Source organism: Neolamprologus multifasciatus, chromosome 2, assembly GCF_963576455.1.
Source record: "Neolamprologus multifasciatus chromosome 2, fNeoMul1.2, whole genome shotgun sequence".
Taxonomy (NCBI): domain Eukaryota; kingdom Metazoa; phylum Chordata; class Actinopteri; order Cichliformes; family Cichlidae; genus Neolamprologus; species Neolamprologus multifasciatus.
Window position 1 is genome coordinate 2,667,783 of NC_140440.1, and position 11,784 is coordinate 2,679,566.

Genomic DNA, 11,784 nt, shown 5'->3' on the forward strand with positions numbered 1-11,784 from the left:
GGCCTCATAACACACTTCATGATTCAGCCACACGCACATTTAAACTACCACTCAGCATTGACTGACCAACGCACATAATTTCAGAATAGATTTGTGAGGTTCAGTTTTCAGCCTTGAAGCCTGAGCCTTGAAGGGCTGAATGTTCTCAAGTATTTTAGTGGAAAAAAACTCTCAATCGTCTCTTTCAGTGTAACCACATTCCTCTGAAACGCACTCAGACGTCAGTGAAGCAGTGTACGTATGACCTGACACACCAGCTGCACACGTGCTGTGCTGGCACACGGTGTCCTCGGTGTGCTGGTTGGTGTGTCACTTGTACAGAGCGTGGGCCTCTGCAGGACAGTTTAAGGTTAATGGGGACGCGAGACCAACGAAGACAGGCCGGACACAAACTATGTGAGTAAGTCTGAGCGTGCTCAGATACACAGATCATATGACCTGTGTGACATGCAGTGAGTGGAAAAGCTGGACAGTCAGGGACGTGTCTATCTTTCCATTTCTCTGATTTCTTATCAAATGTTCAAATTCACACTCGGTGTGCTGGAATGGAGAAACAGGTCCCTGAATCACGTGTACTGCAGGGCGTGTACTGCAGGGCGTGTACTGCAGGGCGTGTATGCACGTGTGCCACTCGTTCTGTCTGAGAACATGAGCTTTCTGAATGTTTTGTGTTGGGTATCATGTTTCCTCTCGGACCTCTGACTCTGAGGTGAGAATTTTGGGGACTTCATTTGTCTCCCCAAATTCTGCAGCTCTAACAGACAGCGAGTTTGAACTCTGAGTCTGCTTTAACTTTGCGATGCCCACCCAGTGTGGTCACGACACAACCCCTGTCAGCCTTACACAACTGAGGACAAAATGAAAAGAAAGAGCTGAACCAGGTTTGCTGTGAGTACAGTCATGATGACTGACAGACATCCATGTGTTTGTAATAAAAGCTTCCAGCTCTTCTGGCCTGACGACTGTAGGGTGATATTTTTCACTTATCCTTGGACTCCAGGCGATTAGTGCATGCCTCACACCCACAGACTGTAAATAACAATGCAAACTTCTTGAACTCATGCCAGATCAAATAGCTGTAAGAACCTGTAACAGGAGCTGTACTGCCCATCCCCACGTCTAGCGGGTCGAAACCTGAGATTCTGCCGTGTTTGAACCCAGGAGGACACGACTGTAAGAAAGAGGAACAGATTTTTAGGAGCTTCAGTTCACAGACCAACAAGACAAACGAGGTGGATCAGAATACTTTAATACCAAAGGAAATTCATTTGTCATTATTATGTAACAAAAAAACAAACAAACAAAAAAATTCCACTAGAAAACAGGGGCGGAGTCTAGTGATGTGTCAGAACAGTAGGAACCTGTAGATGAGTGCAGGTGAAGAGGCACAAACATCATTTCTACATGTTTCTGTGGGAGTGAAGAACATCCACACATGGTAAGTGTTTCCAGGGTTCATCGTCCTGCTGGAGCTCCATCTCAGCCTTTGGTCGCTGACAGTTCACCTGGCCGTGCTTCACCAGTATCCTGGCGCGAACACAGGTGTTAGTTTTGACCTTTTCTTTAAGAAAAGGTGAAGCTATTAGATCTGCTGCCCCCTCCTGATCGGGTCTCGGGACAGTCAGGCTCATCACTAACTTTGCGCATGTACGCAGCTCGTGTGACGTAACACGCTCCGTTCCACGCCATCACGCACGGAGTTGAGGCGGGGCGGAAAACAGATGCGCGGTGGGATCGGAGCGGACGGTGAGCGGCAGGGACAGCTCATATGGATTCAGCACCGGCACCGGGATCCAGCTCAGGTGAGTCCCCGCGCGCGTGAACGCCGCCTTGCTCCCGGTGTGCCGCGGGTTCGCGTGTGTGCGGCAGCTCGCGCTCAGGTTTGTTCCTGTCCACGTTTACACTGTTTACAAAGGAGCCATTCACGCTGGTGTTCACACCGGCTCACCTGAGCCCCCACGGGAAGTGACAAGCCTTTGAAAACGGCGTCCTTGTTTCACCGTGACGCTCAGTAACGTTCTGCTCATCACACAACACAGTGCGCCGCCGTACTTCGTGACGTCACCGCAGTAGTCCGCTCGTGCCACGCTGTCACTCACACCGGCTGTCCAGGTGAGGCTGAGGCACGCGTGCAACTGGATCAGTAAGCGCAGGGAACACCGGGACCCTCCGTGCCTGCGCGTGCACACCGGTGTTGTGCCAAAGTAGGTATCCCCGACAGAATTTGTTTCCCCTGTACTGGGAGCACCAAGAAGTACTGATGTTTTCATTTTGTGAAAAAGTGAAAAATTAGTATCGTTACATTACCATTCAGTTTGAGGGTTACAACAGAAAATTATATATTTATTGCTCACGGGTATCAGATGGGATTATTTTTAACAAACCATTAACGTTTTGGCTGATAACTATTTTTATTCTCCTATAACTTTACTATATAAAGAGCTAAATCCTCCAAAGTTTCAGGAGTAATGCGTCATAATAAGAAGTGTTTGTGAACAAAAAATCAGCAATGTGGGATACTGTTTGTCCGTGATTTACACAGGGGGAACAAATTGTGGCAGGATCAGCCTGATATTATTTGTATCCCACTATAACTTCGTTGTATAAAGAGCTAACATCTCAAAAATGTCAGGAGTAGTTAGTCATTATAAGAAGTGTTTGTAAACTAAAAATCAACAACGTGGGATACTATTTGTCCGTGATTTGGACAGTCCAGCGTGTGCTCCCGACGCAGGGGAAACAAATTCTGTCGGGGATACCTAATTTGGCACAACACCGGCAGCGTGCACCACCTGTAACCCGATTACCACGTCACACCATCAGATTCCGCTGCTGCTCACGGAGTGTGGAGGTGCTCAAAAGGCCTTCATCATGATGATGGTGGTGTTTGTGTGAGTGAGTGAGAGAGAGAGAGAGAGTGTGAGAAGGAGTGTACTACGTTTACAAATCTTTGTGGGGATCAACATCCTGGGGACAAAGTGTCCGTCCTCACAAGTTTGAAGGTATTTTTGACACTCAACATGTGGTTTTAGTGTCATTGCTACAGTTGTTGTTACGGTTATAGTTAGGTTCAGACTCAGGGTTAGAGTAAGCGGCTGGGGAAAGCATTATGTCAACTAGATGTCTCCGCAAAGAAACGAAAACACGAATGTGTGTGTGTGTGTGTGAGCGAGAGTGAGCATGTGTGTGGTGGGAAGCGGGGTAATTTCAGAGTTACCTCCATCATCACCAGTCAGAGGGCGATTGTTAATCATCGTGGTTTAATAATGTCACAAGATACAGATAACATTAAAAATAAGAGACAGATAACGATAAAAAAAAAAGAGTTAACCATTAAAAATAAAAGGGAGATAACGACTTAAAAAAGAGAGAAAACGACTAAAAAAATTAAATGGAGAGATAACAATAAGTAAATACTTCTGCCTACTCCTTTTCAAACAAATAATGGAATAATATTTTGTAATGATTGTGAAGGCTCATGTTTGAAATGTTTGAAATAAAAATGAACTGAACTGAACTGAACAATTCAAAATAAGACAGATAATGACTAAAAAAAAATGATAAAAAAGAGCTAACGGTGAGAAATAAAAGAGAGATAATGATTACAAGTAAAAGGGAGATAATGATTATAAAAATAAATGAGAGATGACGCTAAATTCAGAGCAGCAGTGTCTATAACATGCAGGAGGAATGTTGGATGGAACAGCCGCCATTGCTGTTGCCGTTTTCTCAGACTTTTGTCATCACTCCACTCTCTGGGTTCGGGTGGCGTTTGGGTGGTGACCCTAAACTCTGCAGCTTTTACTTGGAGCTGTTGACCCGTTGACCAGAGGCAGATGTATTGGGGCGTGGTGTTCAGTTTGAAGAAGGGCTGCGACTCACAAGGACTGAAAACGCAGAAGTGTTTTATCTGTGCTGTGATGCAACATCAGAGGCAGGAAATCAGCAGAAAGTCATAAACGCGCACACACTGAGCTGATCTCAGTAACCTCTGACCTCACAGCTGGAACTGTGACCACATTCAGCACACACACATTATTAGAATGAGACATACTCTCGGGTAAAGGTACCGGTTGTATCTCAGGGATGTTGAAGTGTGTTTACACGGTGGGCTGGACCGGTGAAGCAGTCCTTCCTGTCTCAGTAATGACTGCACGTCTCATTCCTGATGCTTTCTTTTGGTAGCTCTTTCGCCAAACTGTTCTAGATTAGCCCAAGGTTTCAATAAATCAGAAAATCTTTACCCATAACTGGCAGGCGGTGCTAGGGGCGTGCTCTCTTTACACAGAATGCATCTTTAAAATCCTTGATGCTGGTTTCACCAACTGGTATTCCAGGAAAGTGCAGTCCAGCGTTTGGCTAACGTCAGCGGCTCACAGCTCCTGTATCTTTTAAACAAGTCCATCAAATTCCCCGACCACTTCGGGGGCTGTTACAGTCAGTGGTTTGAGGTGAAGCTGAGAAGAATAATGACTTTTTTCTCAACCTGAACACAGATAAAGGCTCAGCCATGCTTCACGGGGAGGACAGCTGTGTGGCAGTAGAAGATGGTGGTGAGGAGGACCAGCACCGGCCTCTTATCCTGGAAAGAATTGAGAAGGAAACGGGAAGAACCTGGAGAACGGTTTTGTCTCAGTGGCTCAGGAAGCACTGCTCCTGCACGCCAGAGAAGGCCAAATCCAGAATCCTCAGCTTCTTCCCGGTTCTCCAGTGGCTGCCGCACTACAAGTTCAGGGACTGGATCCTGGGGGATGTTATGTCAGGAGTGATTGTTGGAATCCTATTGGTTCCACAGTCCATAGCCTACTCCTTATTGGCCAACCAGGATCCCATATACGGCCTGTACACGTCTTTCTTCGCTTCCATCATCTACGCCCTCCTGGGCACTTCCAGGCACATCTCGGTGGGGATTTTCGGAGTGCTCTGTCTGCTCATTGGCCAGGTGGTGGACAGGGAGTTGGCCCTGGCGGGATACCTCCCAGAGAGCAGCCTGAGTGGGAATGACAGCAGTGTCCCATTGGCTGGGAATGACAGTGGCGTGGTGGGATGTGACCGGAGCTGCTACACGATTGCCGTGGGGGCCACAGTTACCTTTACTGCTGGGATTTACCAGGTAAGTGTGCAGGGGCACATGTGGGCTTTAATGACTGAGCATAGAACCACACTACCTTACTTCTGCTCATCTCTTTCAGGTGCTAATGGGCCTTCTGCAGGTGGGCTTTGTGTCTGTCTACCTGTCGGACTCCCTCCTCAGCGGCTTTGCTACAGGAGCCTCCTTGACCATTCTGACGTCTCAGGTCAAGTACATGCTGGGCCTGAAGATCCCCCGTCCTCAGGGCTGGTTCACTCTGTTTAAGACGTGGTACGGCCTGCTGAGCAACCTCGGGAACACCAACGTGTGTGACCTCATCACCAGTCTGGTGTGTTTGGCAGTACTCATACCTATGAAGGAGCTCAATGACCGCTTCAAGTCCAAGCTGAAGGTAAAAGTGTGGCGATGTAACACTCCAGTAAAACTAAAATTAAACCTCCTTTTGGCATCATCGGCCCTAAGGATGCTGTTGGTGGCTCACCTGGTCATTTTGTGAAATAAACTCATCTGTTGGTTTGTTTCCTTACAGAACACATTTCCCTTTGTAAATTTATTATTTATTTATTATTATTTGTATAATTTTCCTTATTATACAAATATTCATTCTATGAACACAAAAAGCACCCGGTTTCTACCTGTGTGGTTTACTCTGTCCTCACCCTCACCTGTCCTTCTCTAGGCTCCGATCCCATTCGAGCTCTTTGTGGTGATAATTGCCACCCTCGCATCTCACTTTGGCCATTTCAACACCGAATACGGGTCGGGCGTGGCTGGGGCCATCCCCACAGGCTTCCTCCCTCCTCAAATGCCCATGTGGTCTCTGATCCCCAATGTGGCCGTTGACGCCTTCTCCATTGCCATTGTGGGATTCGCCATCACCATCTCACTGTCGGAGATGTTCGCCAAGAAGCACGGCTACACGGTGGATGCCAACCAGGAGATGTATGCCATAGGGTTCTGCAATATCCTGCCATCGTTCTTCCACTGCTTCACCACCAGCGCCGCGCTGACCAAAACCCTCGTCAAGGAGTCGACCGGGTGCCAGACGCAGCTGTCAGGGCTGATCAGCGCTCTCCTCCTGCTGCTGGTGCTTCTGGTGATTGCGCCGCTCTTCTATTCCCTCCAGAAGTAAGAAAAGCAGGATGTCAGTCTAACCTCTAAATGATTGCTAACTAGTCTTCTTGCAGACTGAGCTCCTGATGAGGTCATTCGAGTCTCGATCTTAAGTTTTAATCGGAACAGCTTTTATGGCTTGTGCCATCTTTGCCCCATCACTCCTTCAGCTCTTCCACGCTGAGGACGTTGATGCAGGTAGAGGCCACAGCTGTGTGTAAGCTTCTGATAGGCTGCGGTGATCCTCACCTCTCTCCTCTCCTTTTTCTGCTCAGGTGTGTTCTTGCTGCCATCATCGTGGTGAACCTCCGTGGTGCTCTTCGAAAGTTCACCGACATTCCCTGCATGTGGCGTGCCAACCGCATCGACGCCTTCATCTGGCTGATCACCATGGCAACCTCAGCGCTGGTCAACACGGAGCTGGGGCTTCTTGTGGGGGTTTTGGTGTCGGCTTTCTGCGTCCTGGGCAGAACTCAGCGGGTCCAGGTCCTGGAGCTCGGCCGGGCTATGACCAGGGAGCATTACGAAGATCTGGCGTCCTACAAAGGCCTCCAAACACACCCCGACGTGGCCATCTTTAGATACGAAGCGCCAATCTACTACGCCAACCAGAGCCTGTTTAAAAAGTCTCTGTACAGGTGTGTAGGACTTGACCCTGTGAAGGAGAAGAGCCGCCGTGTCAAGTTCCAGATCAGCAAACCGCAGGAAGAGGCCGCCGGAATCCCAACTAGCAAAATGGACGAGAAAGAGGCCGAAGCTCCTGCAGCCGTCACCCTGATGATGGACACAGCCTCCCGTTACTTACGCAGGATAGTGATCGACTGCAGCGCCGTCTTGTTCCTGGACACTGCCGGAGTGAATGCTCTAAAGGAGGTCCGCAAGGATTACGGAGAGCTGGGGGTGGCGGTGGAGTTGGCTCAGTGTAAGACCTCCGTGCTGGACACGCTGGAACGAGGAGGATACTACCGCAACCAAAAAGGAGGCGACGCAGGAGAGAACCACACGATCTTCTTCACTATCGAAGACGCCGTCCGCCACGTCGAAAGCCGCAGCACTCCTAACGGAGACTATGATAAGTCCTAAAGAGACAACACGTCTATGTTTACATGTCTGCAGCGTGTGGCTGCACAGATGTGCCTTTGTAACAGTTTTCTGAAGTCCTACCTTCACCTCAGGTTTCTGCATCCAGACAGGTGATGAATCACCACAGTGTGAACGTCCATGTAAGATAACTCACCTGTGGACTGTATAAGAAGAACCAGCCACCCACGAGGAAGGAATACCCAGACCCTACCTCACAGCTCGTGTCTGTGTCTAAGGGAGACTCAGCAAGTTTACATCTGCATAGTACAAGTGCTGCACAGTGTAAAATACGTGTTTCATAATGCACAGTACTGCACAGTGTGTACAGCACAATGTGATATGTGTTTTATACTGCAGAGTACAAGTACTGTACAGTGTGACACTGGTCATGCCCTAGTGTTGTTTATAGAAACCAGAGCCGTATTCTGACTTAATTTTTAGATACTGAGTCGGAACGATGCACGTGCACATGTTCAGGATGACGACTGGGGTTAGGATTTAAAACAGGTGTAAATGATTTAGTGTTTTTTTTTTTTTTTTAATAAGGTCTAAACTGGATTTTTTTGCCACAATCAAAAACGATCATAATCGTCTGCTGTTTGGTGTTTGGGTCCATCAGTCCAATCATGACTGATGCCTCAGGGCAGGAAGTTTAAAACACGTGTAGAAAAAAGCAGCAGCTCTGCTGCTCTGAGGAGAGACATCGGAGGTATCCAAATGCTTTAGATTTTTAGATCAGAACCCTGCTGGATAAAAACATAGATTCTTCATACGTGCTTAATAAGAAGTAGCCACCCTGTGCCTGAACATGAATATACGTGCAATGACCCGAGGAAGCATTTGTCTGTTAGCACTGATCAAAGGTGTATGCATGTGCTTCCAGATCCTCTGACAGACAAATATTCCTCCGGTGAGGATGAGAGACTTCCTATTTAACTGTTAGCCGCAGTCATATGACCTTGGCCTGTGCCTTCTTTCTGTCAGTCGGGTAATGAATAAGGCAAAGTTCAAGTTGAAGAAAAACAAAAGTGCAGTGTGAGATTTCGAGGTTGCTGTGATGTTGATTTGTGGGGTCAGAGATCATGGGTTGTCCCTTAGTTAACTTGACCTCTGTGACCCCCCCCCCCCCCCCCCCCCCACACACACACACACACACACACACACACACGATGAACATAGCCTCCCGTTACTTACGCAGAGTAGTGATCGACTGCAGCGCCATCTTGTTCCTTGACACTGCCGGAGTGAATGCTCTAAAGGAGGTCCGCAAGGATTACGGAGAGCTGGGGGTGGCGGTGGAGTTGGCTCAGTGTAAGACCTCCGTGCTGGACATGCTGGAATGAGGAGGATACTACCGCAACCAAAAAGGAGGCGACAACACATACACACAGCAGAGAGAGGTTTTAATGTGCTTTCTGTAGCTTTAATGAAACCTGCCTCAATAAACTTGGTAGCATTATTATTCATAGAGCACTTAATTATTAGAAAGTTAGTTCTTAAGCAGATGTATTCTACAGTTTTTTATTATGAGAAAATTTTGTATGTATACGTGTTTCTGAGTATGTGCCTAAAGCTTATGCACTAAAATTTTGTACATGAGTTTTACTGTAAAGCAGCACAATCCTGGCAGCAGTTTTACTCTTTGCACTTTTCAAAGCTGTTTTATTATCTTAAATATCCAAACGGTCCATCCTGGACGCCGCCACGGCCCCCGCGCTCCATCCTGCTTCCATCTCAAAGGGTTTAATCATGATAATCAGATAATTGAGTGGCTTATCTCAGCTGAGACCAAAAATGTTTTTTTGCTCTTGACCTTTGAACCCTGCTTTGTTTAATGTATGTTCACAGCACCAACGTTAAGTTTTAATGCTTAAACCTTTTAACTAGCTGATCAGGGTAAGAACAGAAGTTTGTTCTCAATGCAAAAGTGTTGCTGAAATGGAGCGTGCTGATATGTAGTGATGGAAGATTTTAAAGTGGGAAAATCTTTGTAGAGTTGTTTTTATACTGGGTGTATGTGACAGGACGTGGCGTTTCCAGCCTCTGTCCTTGCTAATTTAAAGCAGTAGTGGTATATATTTTATAGCTGTTTTTACAGAGAAAATCAAAAAGAATTATGGATTAGTTTTGCTGCAGAGTTGTAAAAGTTGATCACACAGCTGTTGATGGAGGTCAATATGCTCGGTGACGTGAGAGTTTCACGTCGTTCTCCCTGAACGCTCGCCCGAGCAGCTAAACACACACGCGGTGCTTTTAGAGAACAAAGTCCTCGCTTCTCTATCTAAATGTTAAACAGAAAAACATGATGTAAGCTCCCATTTATTCCAATCAGCTTATTTAAGTTTATTGTGTATCCTGGTATCAGAATGAAGCGGTGTTTTACTGGAAAATAAAATCCTGTCTGATTCCTCTCTTGTTTTTCTTCATTACTGCATTTACATAGCCAGCTCTTATTTTCTAACAGTGGTTTTCTGTGTGAAGATTTCCTTCATTAAACCAAAGTTGATGCACTCGATGAGTCCAGATGAGAAAACAGAAGACCTGCAGTATAAAAAGCAGTTTTAAAGTGGAGGGAAACTAAAGAGAGACTCCTTTGGTCTGTGGGGAGTTTCATGGTACCGAACAATAATTGTAGAAAAGATGGACGATGCCACAGCACTTCCTCCCATTGCACAAAAATGAAGCCAAAATACCCCGCTTGTGGGAGCTGCCATGTTGCGCTTTTGGAGCTGGAGTCTGGCCGGTAGGGACTTGAAGTGAAGTATCTGTGTGACGCTCAATTCAATTCAATTTTATTTATATAGCGCCAAATCACAACAAAAGTCGCCTCAAGGCGCTTCATAGATACAGAGAAAAACCCAACAATCATATGACCCCCTATGAGCAAGCACTTTGGCGACAGTGGGAAGGAAAAACTCAATGCATCATGGGAATCCCCCGGCAGCCTACGTCTACTGCAGCATAACTAAGGGAGGATTCAGGGTCACCTGGTCCAGCCCTAACTATATGCTTTAGCAAAAAGGAAAGTTTTAAGCCTAATCTTAAAAGTAGAGATAGTGTCTGTCTCCCGAATCCAAACTGGAAGCTGGTTCCACAGAAGAGGGGCCTGAAAACTGAAGGCTCTCCCTCCCATTCTACTTTTAAATACTCTAGGAACAACAAGTAGGCCTGCAGAGCGAGAGCGAAGTGCTCTAATAGGGTGATATGGTACTACAAGGTCATTAAGATAAGATGGGGCCTGATTATTTAAGACCTTGTATGTGAGGAGCAGGATTTTGAATTCAATTCTGGATTTAACAGGAAGCCAATGAAGGGAAGCCAAAACAGGAGAAATATGCTCTCTCTTTCTAGTCCCTGTCAGTACTCTTGCTGCAGCATTTTGGATTAGCTGAAGGCTTTTCAGTGAGTTTTTTGGACATCCTGATAATAATGAATTGCAGTAGTCTAGCCTGGAAGTAATAAATGCATGAACTAGTTTTTCAGCGTCACTCTGAGACAGGATATTTCTAATTTTAGAGATGTTGCGCAAATGGAAGAACGCAGTCTTACATATTTGTTTAATATGTGCGTTGAAGGACATATCCTGGTCAAAAATGACTCTAGGTTCCTCACAGTGTTACTGGAGGCCAAGGTAATGCCATCCAGAGTAAGAATCTGGTTAGACACCATATTTCTAAGCTTTTCAGCGCCGAGTACAGTAACCTCAGTTTTATCTGAATTAAGAAGCAGAAAGTTAGCGGCCATCCAGCTCCCGCCCACACACCCACTGGACGTCACGTGACCGCAAACACACCTATGGGCTCAAATTGTGGTCATAAATATTTTTTACTTGTAAATCAGGATTTGTATGTGTTTTACACACACAAATTTGTATGTGCTTTACACATACAAATTTGTGTGTGTGTAAAAAATATTTGTGTGTGCACATAGCAAAAAAATACATGTGAAACTCTGCACTCAAGTTTCAACTTACAAGTACGAATTTTGACCCTATTTTTCTTCCTTTCAGCTGATTGGTCAATGTCATGTCAAACTGACACAAACTGAACTATCCAATCAGAGAACAGATGGGTTTGGCTGTCGAAGGGATGCTTTACTGACTCTAGGTCCTTGAAGGGTAATACAGTTTGAAGCTGGAGGATCTTTATATAAATATTCTATAAGGCTCATACAAGCTAGGTCCTTTAACTTTTGGTAGCTGTTGAAAGGATACAGTTGTAGTATACCAGTGTTCAGAAATACCATTATTACTTTAGTATTACTATAACACAAACTCACAGTTGACCCAGGACCACTGCTATGAGTCACACTAAGCATCCGACGCGGCATGATCTGTGCTCACCGCTAACTAAGAGGGAAGGATCCAGAATTTGTTGCGCTGGCTGTTGAGCTCTGCTTGTTGTTTTTTTGTGGTCTAGGTGTACTAGATGCACCTGATCCTTGTCGTTTCAAAGTGTATCTCTCTGACTTTATATCCTCTACGAGAGTTTGTGTTG

The 11,784-nt window shown here is 46.1% G+C and overlaps 1 protein-coding gene across 6 annotated transcripts; it reads left to right on the forward strand.

Annotated features, from left to right (window-relative positions):
* Positions 1–267: 267 nt before the first annotated feature.
* On the forward strand, positions 268–9,699 carry slc26a2 (solute carrier family 26 member 2). Of its 6 annotated transcripts, none has more exons than XM_085175653.1 (5): positions 268–396; positions 4,497–5,113; positions 5,193–5,483; positions 5,772–6,220; positions 6,481–9,699. In XM_085175653.1, the coding sequence occupies exons 1-5, from the start codon at positions 354–356 to the stop codon at positions 7,286–7,288; spliced, it is 2,208 nt and encodes a 735-aa protein (XP_085031779.1). In that variant the 5' UTR covers positions 268–353; the 3' UTR covers positions 7,289–9,699. The 6 variants fall into 6 exon arrangements, with proteins under 6 accessions (XP_085031779.1, XP_085031797.1, XP_085031813.1 ...); XM_085175671.1 differs by lacking the exon at positions 268–396 and adding an exon at positions 684–1,438; XM_085175687.1 differs by lacking the exon at positions 268–396 and adding an exon at positions 1,451–1,542.
* The last annotated feature ends 2,085 nt before the right edge of the window (positions 9,700–11,784 follow it).